Below are 22,626 nucleotides of genomic sequence, written 5' to 3'. Positions count from 1 at the left end.
AGCTTAGCGGCGTTCAAGTAAAGCATCACCACGTTAACTGGGTTTCTGCACCCTGGCTTTGTTCACGCTGTCCGTGTCCTGATTTAGGAACGTTTACCCTCATCTTCGTTTCCTGTCATTTCGTAGATGCATTTACAGTGCAGTCCGTAAGTATTTGGACAGGGACATATTCGTTTTTTGTTGTTGTTTTTGCTATGTACTCCAGCAAACAACCACAATAGGGGCGCTATGTCTAAAATTCCTACACGGTTCACCCAATACTGAAGTAAAAAACCCTCAAATTAACGCAGAAAGCCTGCACTTTGTTTTATTCCAACTATTCTTTTGCTGGAGTGAAAAGAACAAAAAATACGTCACTGCCCAAATACTCACGGACTGCACTGTACCTCATAAAAAAAGAAAACGGAAATAAAAATGAATCGCAGTCTCTGACCTCACTTCCTGTCTCTGGCCGGGCGCTTCCAGGTCAGTTGGCGGCGGGGACGTGTGAGATCGTCACGCTGGACCGGGACAGCAGCCAGCCCAGGAGGACCATCGCCCGGCAGACAGCGCGCTGCGCCTGCAAGAGGGGCCAGATCGCCGGGACCATGAGGGCCAGGCCAGCCTGCGTGGACGGTGAGAGGCCGGCTCACACAACAGTGTTCACACACTAACAAAACCTGCACTCACACACAGCCTCTCTAACACAACCTGCACTCAGACACACAACCTGCACTCACACACAGCCTCTCTAACACAACCTGCATTCTCACACACAGGCTCTCTAACACAACCTGCACTCTCACACAGGCTCTCTAACACAACCTGCACACTCACACACACCCTGCACACACACACAGGCTCTCTAACACAACCTGCACTCTCACACACACCCTGCACACACACACAGGCTCTCTAACACAACCGGCACTCTCACACAGGCTCTCTAACACAACCTGCACTCACACACACACACACACACACACACACACACAGGCTCTCTAACACAACCTGTACTCACACACACAACCTGCACTCACACACACAACCTGCACTCACACACACACACACAGCCTCTCTAACACAAGCCACACTCACACACACAACCTGCACACACACAACCCACACTCACACACACAACCTGCACACACACACAACCCACACTCACACACACAACCTGCACACACACACAACCCACACTCACACACACAACCTGCACACACACACACAACCCACACTCACACACACAACCTGCACACACACAACCTGCACTCTCCAACACAACCTGCACACACACAACCTGCATTCACACACACAACCTGCATTCGCACACACAACCTGCACTCTCAAACACAACCTGCATTCACACACACAACCTGCATTCACACACACAACCTGCATTCACACATAGCCTCTCCAACACAACCCGCACAAATTATATTTTTGTTCAAATCTCCTAAATCTACCCTGCAAGTGCAGTAACGCTCTCTTTGGGTACAAATGAGTAAATGTTCCAAGCAGAAAAAGTACAAATGTGTTATATATTACTGGTTATGGGTACAATTGTATGCACCCCAGCAACAAGCATTTGTGCCTTTATTTCTGAGAGTGCACTGTTCCACAACGAGGCACAGTGATGGACATCCGATTACCTCCACTTCCCAGGAATGAAAGTGCTGTACGCTTGACAAGGCCTGTTGATGGAAATGTGGCCAGTTTACCACACAGTCAGATTTATCTGCGTTTACCGTGCCGCGACGTTCAAGCGGCGGCAGGGCTATTCGACTGGGTGTTCGGCCCAACACAGACACACCCCGCACTGGTCTTTCAACTGTGGAGAAGTCGTAAATCGTTCATTAGCTTCAAAAATAGGAAGGCTAATGTGACCTGCTTGTTTGTACACATGTTCAGGATAAATTATTAATATATTGTTTTATAAATAGTTTGCAGACCTTCCCTTTTTTCATATATTGATTTAGAGAGTTTGCAGACGTGACCTTATTCATGTTTTAGAGAGAGTTTGCACATATCCCCTTACATTTGTTCCAATCGTCACCCGTTCAGCGATCTAACTTCACAAAATCGTAAGCTTTTTTTTAAGTCACCCCAGACGCGGTGAACAACGAATGGCAACAAATGGTCAGATCCGTCGGCCAATTGCGACGCAGGAACACAGCGGAACGCCTCTCTGCTCCTCCGACGCGCGGTCGAGCTGTCGGCTCGGCCCAATTCCTTTTTATCTCCGCATCAATTCCGTTTATGCCTCCCGAGCTTTCGAAAACGGCCGTGCGTCTGGCGTGGGGAAGACTTGCCTGTCAATCACCGCGGCTTATCGGTCAGCCCTCGCGCGCGTCGCTTCCTCCCTGTTGCCGAGCGGCGTTGCCGCGACGCCCCGTTTCCGCGTGAACCGCGCGTCGCCCCGGAGACGGATGGACCGGAAGGTCTCGATTAAGGAGGCCGTCCTCCGTTTTGGGAGGGTTCGGCTGGGGCGGGCGGCGGCGGTGTAGCCTCGGCCCCGTCCTGCCCTGTCACATCTGATTACATCCTGCGGGGCTGGCTGTTATATGGATATATTTCAGCTCGTATCGCTTGGGTCCGTTTCCTTCGCAGTCAAACGCCGTCCTGCCTGGAGACGCTGAACGACGCTGTAGTTTCTGACCGCGGGTGAACGGTCACGGCGATTGAACAGTTGGTCTTTGTTTCCTGAGAGTAAGTGGTAAATGGTTGGCATTTATATAGCGCCTTTATCCAAAGCGCTGTACAATTGATGCTTCTCATTCACCCAATCATACACACACTCGCACACCGACGGCGATTGGCTGCCGTGCGAGGCGCCGACCAGCTCGTCAGGAGCATTCGGGGGTTAGGCGTCTTGCTCAGGGACACTTCGACACAGCCCGGGCGGGGGATCGAACCGGCAACCCTCCGACTGCCAGACGACTGCTCTTACTGCCTGAGCCATGTTGCCCCCCAGTACGAGGCAGTCGATGGAAATACGGACGCGGTTACAGTAGTTCAAGCGACCGGAAAAGCGAATTAAATTTCAATCTTTTCCAGTCGTCCGAGGCCTAAATGTTCCAGGCCCCGGATGACGGTTTCACCTCCTGCCGCAGGCCTGGTGCAATCGTTTTTAAAACAATAATCCATAACCCCGTCAAGGCCACCGGCTCTGACCTTACAACGCTACGAGAGGATTAGACGGAAATGACAATCGCCGGATCGGTAATCTACCGTGTAATTCCGTCATAAGCCTTTGGGCAGGGAAAAAAAATTTTTTTCCCCAGAGATAAGGGTGCAGAATGCGTTTGCAATTACGCGTTTAAGGATTTCCAGTTCGACATCACGCCCCCCCCAAAATTGCGTCTCGCACCGAGGACAAAATTGTCTGGGCTTTCGCACAGATAAGAAAGTGCCGCGTTCATTCACTCTTTCACAAACAAATACAAACCTTTCGGCTAAAGCCCCCGCCAAAAAAAACTCTTCATTAATCTCCCAAGTTGACTTTTCTGAGAATTGCGACTCTTTCTTTCGTTTCGAATGTAGATAATTCCTTATCTGAAATTCCTGTTCCTCTGGCCGTTGGGTTGGGAGCGGGACTGTGACGCACGGTTGCTGCTGAAACTGATTTCTATTCAGGGGAGCCGGGGGTGTGATTGTACGCTGCTCTCCAGCGTGGGAATAGCCGTGGTAAATATCAAAGGACTAAGCTTTATTTGATAATGTTCCTAAACGTGTTTTAACCTTTCAGTCTCGAGAGTCCATACGGCACTCTCGACCTTATACCTTTTCAACCAATCAAAACGACAGCTCTATTCTTGTTTTGAGCCCTTATTAAACCCCTCCCAACTGAAGCCAAACCCCCATTGGGATCTGGGTGGGGCCACTTTATATAGGGCTTAGCACTGAAAGTGTTAAAAAATGGTTTTGTGTGATTAACAAACAGGGCAGTTATTGTAATTGAAGGCTTGACCTTTAGCTGCTCACCCAAAATCCTCAGCTCTGTGCACTTCACTCAAATCCTTTGAGCAGCAGATTATAGCACATTCTTTTCCTGCCATAATTACCCCTTTCAGGTAGAAGATCAGGAATATGTGATTAGAATGTTCTGAACCAAACATTCCGTTGCTTTCAGGAGTTCCAGAACACCGACTTAGAATGTTGAGAAACATTCCAAAAAAAAACCAGCTCTTGAAAGGATTAAGAACAGCTTCATGCGAAGGGTACAAATATTATCACACCGCTTTTTAGTTTGATGCTAAATCGAGCAGAGATGACAGCCGGCGATCCTTATTCGAATCCTTACTCGACTCGGTCGGTTGCATCTCCAGTGCAAACCCTGTAGATACGAGCGGGAGCCGTTTCAGTCATCACTCCGGAAACGTAAGGGCGGGCATGGCATCCGATCCCCGCGTAAATCCCAGATGTTTAAGTTTATGACGCAGCCCGTTCTGCGCGACGTTATTCTCAGCGTTTTTATCGGTTACATAATTCACGGGCGACGGGGAAGGCAATAGCAGGGGCTCTTGCGGGTAGAGGCCGGCGTCTCCGGTCGGGGGGAACGCGAGGCCGGGATCTGAAACGTGTCGGCGGTTTACTGCACAGGCGCGTCTGCCCGGCGGCCGGAATGAATTTCGGGGTTCCTGCAGAGAGGCGTGTGAGAGGGCGGGAGATGGCGGGAATGCGTGTGTCGGGATGCGCCGGGCGTGAGGCAGCCGTGAAATCCGATTGGGAAAAGCCTTGGGAGCGTCGTGGCGTTTTTTAAGTGGGTTGTGTTTGCCGTGTCTCCTGGCACGGAGCTGCAGAAACACGGGTCACGGTAAATCCATCCACACACCGAACCACACGGTCTGCTGGGGAGCGTGGGCCCTGCTGAGACCAGGCTGTGAGTCACAGACACACACAGCACAGCAAACAGCGCAGCGACACTGGGTACTGAGCAAACTAACAGTGTCCCTGCCTGTGCTCCAGTGTTAAACAGCACAGCTAACACACAGTGTACTTGCCTGTGCTCTAGTGTTAAACAGCACAGCTAACACGCAGTGTACCTGCCTGTGCTCCAGTGTTAAACAGCACAGCTAACACGCAGTGTACCTGCCTGTGCTCCAGTGTTAAACAGCACAGCTAACACGCAGTGTACCTGCCTGTGCACCCGTGTTAAACAGCACAGCTAACACGCAGTGTACCTGCCTGTGCTCCAGTGTTAAACAGCACAGCTAACACGCAGTGTACCTGCCTGTGCTCCAGTGTTAAACAGCACAGCTAACACGCAGTGTACCTTCCTGTGCTCCAGGGTTAAATAGCACAGCTAACACACAGTGTACCTGCCTGTGCTCCAGTGTTAAACAGCACAGCTAACACACAGTGTACCTGCCTGTGCTCCAGGGTTAAACAGCACAGCTAACACACAGTGTACCTGCCTGTGCTCCAGTGTTAAACAGCACAGCTATGCTGGGTACTGAGCAAACTAACACAGTGTACCTGCCTGTGCTCCAGTGTTAAACAGCACAGCTATGCTGGGTACGGAGCAAACTAACACAGTGTACCTGCCTGTGCTCCAGTGTTAAACAGCACAGCTAACACGCAGTGTACCTGCCTGTGCTCCAGTGTTGAACAGCACAGCAACACTGGCTGGAAAGGCTGTTTTCTCCATTACATGTCATCTGGAAAATGTCCACTGAACTGTGGGACCACCTGTCTGCAAACGGTGTGACACAAATTAAATATTGATTGATTGAGCGTCAATTTAAATCCCGACTGGAGATCACAGCTCCTCTGGTCTGGATGAGAGTGTCTATCACTGAAATAGCTCAAAACAAAGGGAAACATACATTACATTATTACATTACATTACAGTTATCTACCTGAGGCTTTTATCCAAAGCGACTTACAGTTGATTAGACTAAGCAGGAGACAATCCTCCCCTGGAGCAATGCAGGGTTAAGGGCCTCGCTCAAGGGCCCAACGGCTGTGCGGATCTTATAGTGGCCACACTAGGGATCAAACCACCGACCTTGCGGGTCCCAGTCATGTACCTCAACCACTACGCTACAGGCCGCCCCCTGTTATATACTCCAGACTCTGCACCGAACACTTTGGTTATTTATATTCACCGCCACACCTTGCCATCGACCAATCCGCAGAGGATTATGAAAGAGCAGGAAATCGGTTGTCGCTGAAGCGCCGTGGCGGGTTTTCAGCCGGAGTGGCGGGAAGCTCAGCGCGGTATTCCCAGGGATATTGTTGGGAAAATGTCGGGCAGATGCCGGGCAGATTGCTTTTTCCCGCGCCGCACAGCTGCACAAATGTCGCGCGATAGCGCAAATCAGGAGAACGCGCTCCAGGACCGACGCGGAATTTGCTTTCGAAATGAACGCCGCGTCGTTCCACCGGGGAAATTCCTTTCCGAAGTAGCTTCGGGACATCGGACAGGAAACGTGTCGTACCTTTTTCCGTGAAATAAAACAAGTCGTACTTTGACACGACAGGAACATTCAATTTCACACTTTGTTCTTTCGCCCTACTTTAACGGCACGGAGGGCCGGAATTGAAAAACCACAAACGGCGCCCGTATGAAGCAGGTAATTGGGTCCCCGCCTGGGCGCCCGCAGGGTTGCATTGTGGGAAGGCTGCAGCTGTTGTAAACCTCAGAGAGGTGCTTCATCCTAATTACGTCGGCGACACATCCGGCTGAACAAATGGCTAACGCGTAAAATGCAAAATGGCGGCCATTAAAAATAGCCGCGGACAGAGGTACGGAAACGGAGCGTAGTAAAAAACGAAAAAAAATAACAATAACGACTACGTGTGTGACATAGCCGCGCAGGGCCAGATGTGGCCTGAATGTCTCACACAGGAAGGTGCGTGTGGAGGTATTTTAGGGACCCTGCAGGCAGCGGGGGCTCCTGGTGAACGGCAGGTGTAATAAATCCCGGGTCCTGCGTGGAGAAGCAGCAGGATGCGATGCAGTGGGTGCAGGTGTTCACAGAGTTTCCCGCTGCCGGGGATCATTGACATTAGCGATGCCGTTAGATGCCGAGCAGAATACGGCCTGAGCCGCGGCTGATCCATAACGCGGCGCTAAGAGGTTACCGTTCCCGCCGAACCGTTTGTTTGTTTGTTTGCTTTCTCACCTGGACTTACCAGATTCATTTCGAGAGCTCACGGGTTTTACGAACGTCGAGTACTTTCGCCCACGCTTCGCCTCACCCCACTCTCGCGGTAATTTAGCGGGGAAGGAAAGGTTTGATTGTATATACGGCCTGTAATTTCAGTCAATAATATACACCAGTGTTAGTAGTTGAATTTCAGTATTACGTGACATTTTTAACATTGCAGGCATTTAGCAGACGCTCTTATCCAGAGGGATGTACAACAAAGTGCAGATCGAACACAGGAACACGTGTGAAGAGGACCCTAGAGGACAGTACGGTTCCGAGTCCTAGCGTGACCATACAGATACAGTTGGAACCTTTGAAGAATACAGGGAGTTGTATGAGTATGATGAAAACCCACTAACGTTTGGTTAGTATGAGAAGTTCATGTTTGTTTTTGACGTGTTGTAGTGGTGTGTACAGAACAGGTCGCTCGGTCGACCGAGTAGTTTTACCCACACTCTCACGGATCGGGGAAGGAAATGTTTTATTGTATACAGTACGTAATTTCAGTCAATGACCTACACCAGTGTTAGTAGTTGAATTTCAGCACAACGAATACACACAGTGGTTGGTTAGCATGAGCATTTCATGTTTGTTTTTGACGTGTTGCTGCTTTCTTGGGTGGCCTGTAGCGTAGTGGTTAAGGTAAATGACTGGGACACACAAGGTCGGTGGTTCTAATCCCGGTGTAGCCACAATAAGATCCGCACAGCCGTTGGGCCCTTGAGCGAGGCCCTTAACCCGGCATTGCTCCAGGGGAAGATTGTCTCCTGCTTAGTCTCATCAACTGTACGTCGCTCTGACAAATGCCAATAATGTAATGTAATGTGTGTACAGAACAGGTTGCTCGGTCGATGTCGCAGCGGTGGGCTGAGACACTTAGCGGGTGTGTGAATCTGCGAGGAGGGGGGTGGTGGTTATCTTCACACATCCACTCACGTGTCAGGACACCTCCCTCCATCATGGTGAGGAGGCGCTTCTCTCCTCGCGGTCGGACAGGACGGTATAAAAGCGTTTTCTCGGCGTGACGGAGCACTCGGGTGCGACTGCCATCTCACAAGGCGGAGCCTCGGCTGTCTGTGAAAATAATGAGCAGCTCGCTTTCAGGCTGTCCCTGGACGTAACACTGACGGCGTTTAAAATTCTCATTCAATAAAAATACAACTTTCAAATCCGGGGAGATGAGATCTCGAAAAACTGGCTCGCTGTTCCTTTCTCATCATAAACAGAAGGGGTTTTGAATAAGCTTCATGATACGGGACACCGTCGAAAATCACTGACACGATGACTAAAGCAAGCTTTCTATTTATCATTACATTGCATTTTATTTATCAGTTGCTTTTACACTTACAGTTACTGTACATCCATAGAAATGACCAAAAAAAATTAGAATAATATTTCTAGACAATATCCAGACACAGAACCCCTGGGAAGATGGCTGGTTGCTCTGAAGCACACAGCACCACATGAGACTGATTAATGAACACGGGATGCAGCCAACCAAATGCTTTCCCTGAGTTTCGCTGTCTCACTCAATGAGCCTTGCTGGGGCAGCCTGTGGCCTCGTGGCTAAGGTGCTTGACCGGGACCTGGAAGGTCGGTGGTTCAAGCCCCGGTGTAGCCACAATAAGAACCGCACAGCTGCCCTTGTGCAAGGCCCTTAACCCTGCATTGCTCCAGGGGGGATTGGTCCAAATAGTAAGTCACTTTGGATAAAAGCATCAGCTAAATAACTGTAATGTAATGTAACACATGGTGCGGCCAACCGAACGCTGTCCCCGGGTTTTTGCTTTCTCACTCCAAGTGCCATCTGTGTTGCAGACACACCGGTGACACTGCTGTTCGTTTACGTATTTGTTCGTAAGGGAACATGTACGATATTAAACAAATGTTGCCATTTGATGTATTGTATCAGATTTAGCTTCAGCGAATTCCCATCTGCAGGGACAGAGATTGAACGAGGGCCGGGAGGGTGTGGGCGGTGTGGAGACACACTAAACACCCAGGGTGCGCGATAACCCCCCGTGCTTAAATGTCTGTCAAACTCGGCCTCCGGGTGGATTCGGAGACAGTCTCACACGGCCGACGGTCAGACCACGTCGCCGGTCGCACGCAGGGAGACGGGCTAACTGTGCGTGTAAAATGATTATCGGTGGCCGAATTCGCCCCCAAGAGACGGGTTGGCCCCGGTCCTCCGCCCCTCTCCTCTCCGCGTTTCTGCCGCCGGCGAGCGAGAGGGGTCGCGCTCCCCGCCCCTCCGTCACCCTGCGAAACGTTACGCTGCTGAATCCAGAGAGTCTGATATTTCGGGGGCCGGCGGCTTTGGAGTTAGCCTGCTGTGAAAACGTCAGCTCGCTGGCTCCGCGGGTCAGGAGCGCTGTGGAATTGAAAAATTGAAATACCAAAAGGAAAAGAGTGGGTGGGTAAACGGTGTTTTCGGGCAGTGTTGGATAAACACTATAGTAGAGCCGGAGAGCGATGTGTCCTTCCCGTGAACAAAACAGAACGCGTTTGGCGTTTCCGAGAGGTTGTCGTTCCAACATTACGGTTGAGACAAAAGCTTTCAGCCTGATTGTGATGTGTCATTTGAAGGATTTTCATAATGATGGATTTAAGGACCGGGAGCTTGGCAAGGCTGGCTGGGTGTTGCTGGGTTTGAGGTTTTGTTTTGACGGAAGAGCTCAAACCCCCACTCCCTCGGAGTCGACTGAGTTCCTTGCGCAGTAAACCGATCGACGATAAATAGATCATTACATTTGTATCGTGCTTTTCTCAGACTCAAACACATTACATTACATTACATTAACGGCATTTGGCAGACGCTCTTATCCAGAGCAACATACAGTTGATTAGACTAAGCAGGAGACAATCCTCCCCTGGAGCAATGCAGGGTTAAGGGCCTTGCTCAAGGGCCCAACGGCTGTGTGGATCTTATTGTGGCTACACCGGGGATCGAACCGCCGACCTTGCGGGTCCCAGTCATTTACCTCAACCACTACGCTACAGGCCCCACTTACAGAATGAAGGAGAAACTCGCTTTAACCACCACCAATGTGTAGATCCCACCTGGGGGATGTCTGGCAGCCATTTTGTGCCAGTATGCTCACCACACAGCGGCTGAGGTCGAGAGGGAAATTATTGCCAACTAAATCAGGGGAGTTAAATTAAATTAGGTGTTAGGTTGAAAGAGCCAGGTTGGGAACTTAGCCAGGACACCAGGGAACCCCCCTACTCTTTGCGAAGAGTGTCGTGGGATCGTTAATGACCGTGGTGAGTCAGGACCTGGGTTTAACGTCTCCTCCAGAAAGATGGATACGGAAACCGGGCACTTCACCATGCAAAATGAAGAAACAGTTTTAGTGTTCACCCTTCAGAGGCTCCAAAACCAGCAGAGGTTTTGTGAAATAGAGTGGCTTCAGTGCATTAATTTTTCGGAACTGCAGGCAAAAAAAGGGGCAGTATGCACACTTTATAGTGTCAAATCCGATCCACTTTCTGGGAGCAAATTAAGGGCCCGGGCACAAGATTACTCCGCTGTTATTAGCGAGGTTTTACCATCCGGCCATAACTGCTATATAAAACTCTGCTTCCAAAACCAATTGGAGAGCTTCACTGGAGGGTTTTACATATTATCATGGCGGAGAATAGCACAGTAAACCGGTTCAATCGTACAGTAGATAAAAGGTTTTTGTGCTTTACGACGGAAAATGGTTTTCATTTCATTACTGGGCGCCGGGTTGGAGTCGACGGTGCGTTCTGTGTTCCAGTCTGGCGGAGGATGGGGCTCTCCAAAGAGGACACAGATGAAAACCGGTCGCCCTGCACTTTGATTGTGGTTAAGAAAAAGAGAGGAGAATTGGGACGCACCTCAAACTCCCCCATTCACCTCCAGACAGGCCCATCTGGGTTTAGAGCAGCAAAAACACACTGCCCAAAAATTTAAATATAAACTTTACATTTTACTGTTTATGTTGATGTGGGATGGGTGCTCTGTCAGACGAGGGCGCGTAGTACAGGACCCAATAGGCAGGGGGCGCTGGTCTTCGCCTATGTCAAGTGTTTTACAGAGTCCTGAACAAACCATAACACACCATAATGTTGAGAACAGGCCATTCGGCCCTGTAACGCTTACCTTTTCCTACCACTAAAGCGTACCTCCTGCTGAGTTTGCCTGAAAGCGAAATAGTATCGAGCACCGTATCAAGCCTGGCTGTCAGACACACTCTATCATCTTCCTCTACCCTGTGTCCCACGATATCACTTCTGAAACGCGTACCTTATCGTTTAATCTCACCCGAAAAAGAGCCGGTGCGGACGCAGGTTTTTCGTTTTAGCCCGGCACCAACTCACCCGATTCTACTAATGACCTAACCGCGGTCTTAACTCAATACCTTGTCAGGCGGAATCAGGAATCTTCGAAACGGAAACCCGCACCGAGACTGGCCACCGCTGGGTGAACTCTGAGTAACGGTGGAGTATTAACAGGCTTTGATAACCCGTGCGCCGCTCAGCCGCGCCTGGTGGAAGTCGCCGTGCTTGTTCTGTGCTCCGAGTGCGTTTGCACCCACGTTACACTTACAGTAAGAGGTGACGCTCAAGGCTGCTTCTCTGAGTTAATCACTGGCACTTCGCTGGCCCTGAGAGCTGATATTTTCCTTTACTCATCCCACACACACACACGTCTTTACACAGACACATTCCCGGAGAAGCGAAAGCAAAGAGGAGAAGACAATTTTCTGTTTTGTTACAGATTGTATGGCGTCCTTTCCCAGCAGGTATTAAACTTATCACGACATGTATCCAAAGCCGCTCACAGTTGATTTGACAAAGCAGGGGCCAATTCCCTCCGAAGCACTGTGGGGGTTAAGGGCCTGGCTCAAGGGCCCAACAGCTGTGCGGATCTTATCGCGGCTACACCGGGGTTTGACCCGCCATGTACTTTAGCCATTAGGCCATGATGTCACGTGTCCGTTATGTCATGTGCGCGCTGGTTTTCATCTGGACTGCAGCCAAGGAGGGAAGAAAGCGACAATAGAAAGCAGCGGTTTAGTCAGACCCCGCGCTGCACAGCATGACGTGAGCAGTCCCCCGAGGGCCGCCTCGCTGACCTTTGGAATTGATTTGAGTCGATTTTCTCTAAATGTCAGCGCCGGCGCCATGCTAGTGTCTGACTGCAGATGTTAGCCTGTTAGCGTGTTGTACACGGAGCTGGAGCCGTGGCAGTGTCTGACTGTAGACGTTAGCCTGTTAGCGTGTCGGACACGGAGCCATGCTAGTGTCTGACTGCAGACGTTAGCCTGTTAGCGTGTCGTACACAGAGCTGTGGCCGTGTCTGACTGCAGACGTTAGCCTGTTAGCGTGTTGTACACAGAGCCGTGCTAGTGTCTGACTGTAGACGTTAGCCTGTTAGCGTGTTGTACACAGAGCCGTGCTAGTGTGTGACTGCAGACGTTAGCCTGTTAGCGTGTCATACACGGAGCCGTGCTAGTGTCTGACTGCAGACGTTAGCCTGTTAGCATGTCATACACAGAGCTGTGGCAGTGTCTGAGTGCAGACGTTAGCCTGTTAGCATGTGGTACACAGAGCTGTGGCAGTGTCTGAGTGCAGACGTTAGCCTGCTAGCATGTTGTACACGGAGCCGTGCTAGTGTCTGACTGCAGACGTTAGCCTGTTAGCGTGCCGTACATGGCGCTGTAGTAGTGTCTGAGTGCAGACGTTAGCCTGTTAGCATGCCATACATGGCGATGTAGTAGTGTGTGACTGCAGACGTTAGCCTGTTAGCATGTTGTACACGGAGCCGTGCTAGTGTCTGACTGCAGATGTTAGCATGTTAGCATGCCGTACATGGCGCCGTAGTAGTGTGTGACTGCAGACGTTAGCCTGTTAGCATGTCGGGGGGGGCTATCGCTGGGACTCCGGGCGCGGTCAGACAGTCTGTGTCTTCAGAACAGCACGGCGACATAAATCAACATTCCCCGTCCTGGGCTTTCACAGCACTGCTGGTCATTCCATGAGGGTTTCTCACAGGTAGGGAGATTGGATGTTCCTATCTCCTGTTGTTAGTTAAATAGTGTGTGCGCTGGTACAGGTCCCCGTTGGAATTAAGGGCTAGGGAGGCTTCACATGGGGGTAGATGGGGGTTGGCGGGACAGCACTTATTTATACAGGAGGACAAACCCAGGGAGATTACCCACCTCCTGCTCAAAGACTCGGCCAAGAGACCAGCGTATGTGAAAATGAAAAACATGGAGAGGAGTCCAGTGACATCAGCACTAATTGCAACAAAAGTGCAAGTTGTGTTCCTCTGAAGAGCTTTGAGTCACCTGTTCCTCACTGATTTTAGCGGTTCGATATCTCCCATTTCTGCCACGGGGCGTTCTCCTTGTTTACAAACGGAGTGCTTTGGTTCATACTGCGCGTGAAAGGACTGGCGTGTGGAGTTGAGGTTCTGTGTGTTTTTAAAAAGAGCAACAGAAAAGTTAGACTCAGCATTTCTAAATAAGGGCTGCGTTTCTACAGCGGGAAACGTCATGGCTGCTCTGAAAGGCCAGACAACGTCAGCCGTGGGGCGTTTGACGCTTTGTGTGTGTGTGTGTGTTTGTGTGTGTATGTTTATGTGTGCACGTGTGCGTGTGTGTGTGCATGTGCATGGGGGTGTGTGTGCACGTGTGTGTGTGCGTGTCTGTGAGTGTGTATGTGTGTGTGCGTGTGTCTGTGTGTATGTGTGTGTATGTTTATCTGTGCACGTGTGTGTGTGTGTGCATGTGCATGGGGGTGTGTGTGCACGTGTGTGTGCGTGTCTGTGAGTGTGTATGTGTGTGTGCGTGTGTCTGTGTGTGGATGCGTGTGTGTGTCTGTGTGTATGTGTGTGTATGTTTATCTGTGCACGTGTGTGTGTGTCCATGTGCATGGGGGTGTGTGCGTGTGTATGTGTGTGTGTGTGTGTGTGTGTGTGTATGTATATGTGTGTGTGTGAGTATGTGCATGCGAGTGTGTGACTGTGTAATCCTTCCACAGTGAAAGCTCCCTCCTCATTTATTGTCTCAATAAAATCTGTGTGCCAGCGCTGGAGCTGGTCATCAGCTGGACCCACAGGGCCTGGGACACAGGGATCTACCCCTCTGTCTGGAGAACACGGCAGAAGAGTGCACCTGGGTTCCGTACACCTGGGATGTGTGCACGTGGGATGTGTGCACGAGGGATGTGTGCACATGGGGGATGTGTGCACGTGGGAATTGAGTGGATCAAGTGTTGTTCCTGTAAAACTCCTCACAGCCGATCGTTCCGCCAGGACCCCCCCCCCCCCCCCCCGCAGTGCACCCCACAGACGCTGCGTCGGGCGGGGCAGGGCGGTGAAGCCTCTGTATTTCACACCGAAAGCTCGATATAAAGGTGTCCGCTGCGGCCGGAGGCGGTCTTGTCTTTTAAACACAGAAGTGTGGCTGGCTCAGTAACAGCCCCATGTTCTGCGGTGAGCACTCCGGTAACGGCTGGCTGGGAGCAACTGCGGTCTGATTTCACTGCCAAACGCCCACAGTACAATTCAACCCCCCCCCCCCCCGAGCGGCTCCGCTCTTCTCCAACCAATGAGAATGCAGGGGAACGGTAAACCTAGCGATTTCATTGGTGAAAAGCACAGGGCACTGTCATTGGTTTACGAGTTTTGGCGGCGTTGTTTTGCCCTGAAGATCCGAGAGCGAGTTCGAGTGAGAATGCTCGCACGTTGACGAGAGCGCGGTTCGGATTTGAACGTGCACCCGTACACGCTCTGGGAGAACGGAAAATTTGTGCGCGGTTGAGCGTGCGCGGTTTTGAGCGTGAGCAGGGTGAATTTGACCGCGTGCATTTATTTGCATGAGGGAAAAGTCGATCTGGGCGAGAGTTGAAGGAATGGTGCTCTCGAATTTAACTACTCCGCTCTCGATAGTTAGCGGTGAAATAGCACCGTAGCTACAGCGGTGGCCGAACCGACTTTAATCGCTGCACTGTAAAGCGGACTGAGATCTAGACAGGCAGAAATGCAGTTCTGACTTTAATATAACCAGGAAGGGCTGATGCAAGCTCCAGTCAGAATGGGCCCAAATAGGAAGTGAGAAACAGAAACAGACGTTTGAACAAAAATGAATATAACTCCCTGCTAGCTCCAGATATCCCTGAACATTACCAGTCAAAAAACTGGATGAATTTACTTTTAAGACTACCCAGAGACATTTGGAGTACAGAGGAACTTGGTAATGCTAATTTAATATAGATCCAACAAACTATTCTCACAGGGCCGTCAGATTAAGCTTTGGCTCTCCAGAATATTGCCTGTGTCAAAATGAGTGATTTCAGATGCAGATAAAATGAGATAAAGCCATCATTCATTTTGCTATTAAATCTGCACTGGACATTACCAATTCTTCAGTGTCGAGGGATTGCTTCTTATCTTTTAGGAAAAATTCGAAAAGGGAGACAACTTTTATCATTAAACCAAATCGCCTACAGCTTCGATAAACAAGCAAATCGTGTCTTTAGGCGGGGAATAATTCAAATTCCTTTATCAAAACAGTGAAATGTTTTGAGGAAAAGCTTTTCTTGACAGCTCGGAGAAGAATATTTAACAGAAAGCGTTGCTTAGGCAACACGGGAATACAGCAGTGGTTCCACATGCGTCGCATGGGGGTCACACGCACTGCATGAGCCAAGCCTAAATACCTGGACAGTCAGATCAGTTTGAGTTCTCTCTGAAGTCGCAGGCTAGCTTAAGACTGGATCGGTCAGCTACGACCGAGTCTCTGACCGTCTGACATGGAAGAGACCATCGAAGTTGGAGGCATAGACGTACAGTGATTAGACTAAGCAGGAGACAATCCTCCCCTGGAGCAATGCTGGGTTAAGGGCCTTGCTCAAGGGCTGTGTGGATCTTATTGTGGCTACACCGGGATTAGAACCACCGACCTTGCGTGTCCCAGTCCTTTACCTTCACCACTACGCTACAGGAGGCAGATGCGGCAATCACGCAAAGGTCGCAGGGTGTGCTGGGGTCCTCACTCATGGTCCTGGAGAGTCGCAGGGTGTGCTGGCTTCCGTTGTTACTCAGAACTTAATTGATCTATTAACAACAGTTAACACCCTGGGTGTGCTGGGGTCCTCACTCCTGGTCCTGGAGAGCCGCAGGGTGTGCTGGGGTCCTCACTCCTGGTCCTGGAGAGTCGCAGGGTGTGCTGGGGTCCTCACTCATGGTCCTGGAGAGTCGCAGAGTGTGCTGGCTTCCGTTGTTACTCAGAACTTAATTGATCTATTAACAGCAGTTAATCACACAGCTAACTCACCTCACCTGGCTTCTTGGGTGTGAATTGGTTGCTGATACGAAGGCGAAAACAAAAGCCACCACACCCTGCGGCTCTCCAGGACCAGGAGTGAGGACCACGCGGGCGGTGCTGCGTTCGTGAGCTTCATCTCAGCCGCGCTCACTCTTGTCCATCAGGAGCAGAAAGGTCAGCGCTCCACACTTAATTTCTCCATTAAAGCAGCTGATGGACTAGGGTCCTGGGGTTCATTTGGCCGCTGATTTTCAGGTGGAAACTGAAATAAACAGCCCCGCTGCTCTCCTAGGACACGGGTGGCCTCCCGCCAGTTTAACTGACTGCATAAAACACGAGGTACTTACGGGTAATGCGCTTCCTGATGCGGGCTGCTCACAGCCGTGAGTATGCACTCAGAAATAAAGTGATTCATCCCTGAATGAGCTCCTCCACTCTCAGAGATAAAGCGACAGTACAGGCAGGGGATCCCACACCGACGGCGTCACCCTGTGCAAGGAACCTCGGCGTGGTGACGGACAGCAGACTGTCCCTCTCCGAGAACATTGCGGCGGTGACCCGGTCATGCAGGTTCTTCCTATACAACATACGGAGAATCCGCCCCTTTCTCACCCCCTGCTCAACCCAGCTCCTGGTCCAAGCCATGGTTTTGTCCCGCCTGGACAACTCCAACTCTCTCTTAGCTGGCCTCCCAGCGTCCGCCATCAGACCCCTCCAACTTATCCAGAATGCAGCAGCTCGTCTGGTCTTCAACCTTTCCAAATACTCACATGTCAACCCCCTGCTTACTTCCCTCCACTGGCTGCCTGTCATAGTTCACATCAAATTCAAAACATTGGTGCTAGCCTTCCAAGCAGTTAGGGGGTCTTCCCCAGTTTTCCTCCAAAAAATAGTACTTGAAATTGTACTTCCCTCTAGGGTCTTTCAGCGCACTTATCCCTGGTTATGGGTATGCACTTTTGCACTTTGTTGTACGTCGCTCTGGATAAGAGCGTCTGCCAAATTCCATTAACATAATGCACATTTCTGTTCTTCAAAGATCACATTTCCCAAATGTACCCTTGAAAGTACAATAATGTCCCCTTACGATACAAATGAGTATGTTGTCAAACCAAAAAAGTACAAAGTAATTATATATTGCTGGCTAGGGGATCAGTTGTATGCACCTACACTTAGGATAGGGTAGTGGTCTCCAAACCTCTATCCTGGAGAGCTAAAGGGTGTGCTGGTTTTCATTGTTACGTTGCTCACACAATTAACTCAGGGTGCAGATTCTAAGGTGAAAACAAAAACCAACAGACCCAGTAGCTCTCCAGGACCAGGGTTGGAGACCGCTGGTATAGGGTATTGCCCCAGCACCCCCTAGGTTAGGTTGAACAACCCAACCCAGCCCCCACCCCCCACAGGAATTCCCACTCAGGTGTGTCTGGTAACCACGTGTCAACCATGCAACAAACTAAAGGTAAAATAAAGGCAGTTTTTTTTTGCCAGGTCCTTAGCTGGCCAGTGCCCACACATGGGGAGATGATTCAAGGGAACTAAAGTCATCTAAAGTGTGTACAGCACCTCCAGGCCAAATGTTGGGTGATCGCTCTGTGGATTTATCCATTGTAACCTACATTTGGCGAGAGTAAGACGATGAGTTAGCGTCTGTATATGTACACTTAGTGCCCTATTTTGGTAAACTTGCATCATTTTTTTCCCCTTTTTCTTTATTTTTTTATTTTTTATTGCAACACGGACCTGCTAAGAAAGTTTAGTCTGCACCAACAAACAAATTCCCTCTGGTGAAATCTCAGCCTTTTTAAAAGGTTTGCTTGTTACACTTTATCTGGCAAATGTTAATTCTCAGAAAACTCATTCACGCCTGAAGAATTGGCCAAAACAAATGTATAAACGAATGCACGGTGATAATTGCAAAAAGATATTTTTTTTAATGGCACATTACACGCTGGCCCTGAGGAATAGATCAGTGGCCAATGGCAGCAGAGATACGCGAATCCGTGCTGATGAGAAGAAGCTGGTTTTGAGGTGATCACCAGGATGGTTGGGGCCGTAGTGGGCGGAGGGGGAGGGGGGTGCAAAAACCCGCTAGCTCCTGACTGAAATTTAAGATCCATCCATTGTGACAGAGCGAATGAACACGATTATAGTCTTTCCTGCCGGGTGTGATTGACGATTTTACTTAAGACGACGTCAGGGGCCGATTTGAATTACGGCGCGCCCTAAATATCCACGTCGCCGATTTCGAGGCAAAGTTATTGACTTGGAGAATATGAAATCAGACGAACTGACAAGCGGTGTCAAGGACAGGGGTCATCAATAATATTACCCCCGAAAGAAAGACGGACGGCGCTTAAGTTTAATACCCGTTTTTAAAACTGATATGGCCAAGCGTAAAACACACCCATGTCATTTTCATAAATATTATATTATATTATATTATATTAAAGGTAACTACAGTACAGCACATTGACCAGGGCAGAGACACAAGGTGAGAAAATGGCACATCAACCTAGATATCATAACTGTGACACCCGGTTATTGTACATTACATATTTCACCAAAACTGTGAAGCGTAGTGGTTAAGGTAAAGGACTGGGACACGCAAGGTCGGTGGTTCTAATCCCGGTGTAGCCACAATAAGATCCGCACAGCCGTCGGGCCCTTGAGAAAGGCACTTAACCCTGCATTGCTCCAGGGGAGGATTGTCTCCTGCTTAGTCTAATCAACTCTAAGTCGCTCTGGATAAGAGAGCCTGCCAAATGTCATTAACGTAAAAAAACAGATGAATGAAAGTGAATCAGCAATAATAATACAAATATTATTGAACGCCACAAAAAGTGGAAAAACCTTGGCTGGCCGAGTCAATCACCGGATCTGAATCCAAGTGGTCTTCAAGCTGTCATTGCATGCAAAGGATATGCCACCAAGTATTTAAAATGATGTGTTTAAATTGTAATGTTAAACTGTCTAATATTTTTGATGCCCAAAAAATGGGGGTCATTGTGTTCTTTCAAACTCAAAGTGCTAGAGTCCAGAACCAAAAAAAACGAAAATGTGTCACTGTCCCAATAAATTATGGCATATTGCATACAGCAATACAGACACACTCAAAGGGCAGACTACAGACTCAAAGGGAAAACTAGAGACACACTGAAAGGGAACACTACAAACTACAGACACACTCAAAGGGCACAATACTGACACACTCAAAGTGCACAACACAGACACACTACAGACACACTCAAAGGGCACAGTACAGAAACACTCAAAGGGCACACTACAGACACACTCAAAGGGCACAATACAGACACAATATAGACACACTCAAAGGGCACCTGACAGACACCTAATCAAAGGGCACGCTCCAGACACATACTCAAAGGGCACAGTACAGACACATACTCAAAGGGCACAGTACAGACACACCCAAAGGGCACAGTACAGACACACCCAAAGGGCACAGTACAGACACACCCAAAGGGCACAGTACAGACACACTCAAAGGGCACAGTACAGACACACCCAAAGGGCACAGTACAGACGCACTCAAAGGGCACAGTACAGACACACCCAAAGGGCACAGTACAGACACACCCAAAGGGCACAGTACAGACACACTCAAAGGGCACAGTACCGACACACCCAAAGGGCACAGTACAGACACACCCAAAGGGCACAGTACAGACGCAGTCAAAGTGCAAAGTACAGACACACCCAAATGGCACAGTACAGACACACTCAAAGGGCAGAGTACAGACACACTCAAAGGGCACAGTACAGACACACTCAAAGCACACAGTACAGACACACTCAAAGCGCACAGTACAGACACAAAGCGTTGCTTCCTGACGCAGGCCGCGCAGGCTCCACGTGGCTGAAAGACGATGGCCACACACAGGCGTCCCTGCCGAGCCCTGCCTTATAAGGAAACCAGCACAGCGTCTTACCCAGGGTTCCCTGCGGCCGACATGATTCGGAAGCGCCGTGTCGCAAAATGGCGTCCCGCCGAGGGTGTAATTGCGTTATCTGCGCCCGCCTGCCGTCGGAAGAGATGAACCGGGGCGGTGCGTTCGCGACTCACAGAGAGACGAGGAGTGCTTTAACCTCTGCCCCGCAGTGCGAGAGAGAGCGTGCCGAACAGGGGCTTTTCAGTTCATTAAAGGGATTCACGAAGTGAACCGCAGGTAGAGACGTTCGGGGTGAGTTCGGTGAGCTGAATGAGGGGGCGTGAATAAATGTAGTTGGTACATTTAGGGGGCGACGTTGCTCAGGCAGTCGTCTGGCGGTCGGAGGGTTGCCGGTTCGATCCCCCGCCCGGGCTGTGTCGAAGTGTCCCTGAGCAAGACGCCTAACCCCCAAATGCTCCTGACGAGCTGGTCGGCGCCTTGCATGGCAGCCAATCGCCGTCAGTGTGCGAGTGCGTGTATGAATGGGTGAATGGAGAAGCATCAATTGTAGAGCGCTTTGGACTTGGGAGGAAATATGACAATACAGGACGATAAAGGACCCCTTAGAGGCGTGAAAATCAGGGGTGTCCAATCGTATCCGAAGAGGGCCGGTGTGGGTGCAAGTTTTTGTTTTAGACCTGATTCAAATAATGATGGTCTTCAGTGAAAAACCTTGATGAGTTGAATCGGGTGTCTTAGTGCTGGGCTCGAACAAAAACCTGCGTCCGGAGAAGATTGGACACCCCAGGTGTAAACAATCTGGTCTCTGAGCTTTAAGTATGAAGCTTATATTCATGTTTACATTTTAGTCATTTAGCAGACGCTTTTAATCCAAAGCGACTTACAAGTGCATAGGTTCTTCCACATGTTGAAGCATCACATCCATAACTAGTAAAATGCACATGAAGTGCTGTTCTAAACTATATACAGCCATTGTAAGTGCAATTATTTATTTTTAAAAAAATTTTGGGGGGTTAGACAAAAGGGATAGGGATATCGGAGGGGGGGGGGGGGGGTCAGGAGAGAGGACTAAGGTACAGTTTGAAAAGGTGTGTTTTTAGTTCAAACCTGCAACCCCCGCAGAACGGGGTTGCAGGGTTGAACCCCCAGCCAGCGGTGGCACGCTAGAGGAAGACACGCCATCTAATTTGTTATATCCTGATATGGATAACACGGGAAAACAACAAATACAGGTGTACTACTGGAATGTGAAGTGTAGCCACAGGTTCCTCTGATGGAGGAATAATTCAGGGATGTTCAGGTTTATTTTTTTCTCTCGTTTTAAGTACCCTCCACCATTCCAGGGCATCAGTACACCGCTCTTTCTGCTTTCACAGTCCCAGCTACGAATCAGCTGCCACTGCTGCCACCGTTTGTGCGAAGTTTTTCTCAGGAGCTGCGGTTCGAAAACCAAAAAAAAAAACAGGAAACGTCGCCAAAGCGATGAGCATCCCAGGGCAGCAATGACCTCAGAACCATCGATAAACAAACGTTTCAAAAGTCGTTTGCGTGGCGATTTCCCGCACCTGTGTTTTCCACAAAGACCTTTCCATCTGACGAAGGTTCAACATGGTTTCAGAATGAAACACAAACAGTGGAATTACACCAAGCTGTCAAATTATGCTGGTCGACAGCGCTAAAGAGGTATTTTACTGCAAGGCTGGAATAAAGTGTGCCGGCTATATTTGCCTGATACTCTGAAAAAAAAAAAACTACAAAAAACACTCGAGATATTTTATAGACAGTTGAGGACGTCCCGCTGCTAATCAGAACACGGAATGAACCCTCCCTAGGTTCTAGAACTCCCGAAAGTGCCGACAGTTTATTAATAATGCAAATGCACAGCCGCGATTTTTCCTCCTAAAAACAAATAAAACAATTAACAGTGTGCATAGTGAAACAGCAGGTGGGAAATGGCTCTGAGCTACAGTGTGTGTGTGTGTGTGTGTGTGAGAGACTGTTTCACAGTGCACAGGTGCAGACACAGGGAACTCTCGTACTCTCTTCTCTCTCTCTCTCTTTCTCTCCCCCCCCTCTCTCTCTCTCTCTCAGCCCATTCTTCTTCATACTCTCCTCCTCTCCCCCTCCATGCCTCCCCGTCTCTCCGAGGGGCCCCGGTGGGGTGTGAGGGTACAGTATGCAAATCCACGTGGGTGCCCTAGTTTTTTTATAAATAGACATTTGTGATAAGATATAAAAGCCCTCCTCCCAGGATGAGAAAGATACTCCATCGCA

The 22,626-nt window shown here is 49.6% G+C and overlaps 1 protein-coding gene across 1 annotated transcript in view; it reads left to right on the top strand.

Moving 5' to 3' along the window:
• LOC133119224 (chemokine-like protein TAFA-5) overlaps positions 1 to 22,626 on the top strand; it is a 64,064-nt gene that overhangs the window by 28,152 nt on the left and 13,286 nt on the right. Inside the window, exon 2 of the mRNA XM_061229732.1 lies at positions 466 to 615. Within this exon, the coding sequence (XP_061085716.1) occupies positions 466 to 615 (150 nt within the window). The remainder of the gene's footprint in view (positions 1 to 465; positions 616 to 22,626) is intronic.

This window comes from Conger conger, chromosome 19 (genome assembly GCF_963514075.1).
Source record: "Conger conger chromosome 19, fConCon1.1, whole genome shotgun sequence".
Taxonomy (NCBI): domain Eukaryota; kingdom Metazoa; phylum Chordata; class Actinopteri; order Anguilliformes; family Congridae; genus Conger; species Conger conger.
The sequence above is the reverse complement of the archived record's forward strand: the minus strand, read 5'-3'. Positions and strand labels throughout refer to the sequence as shown.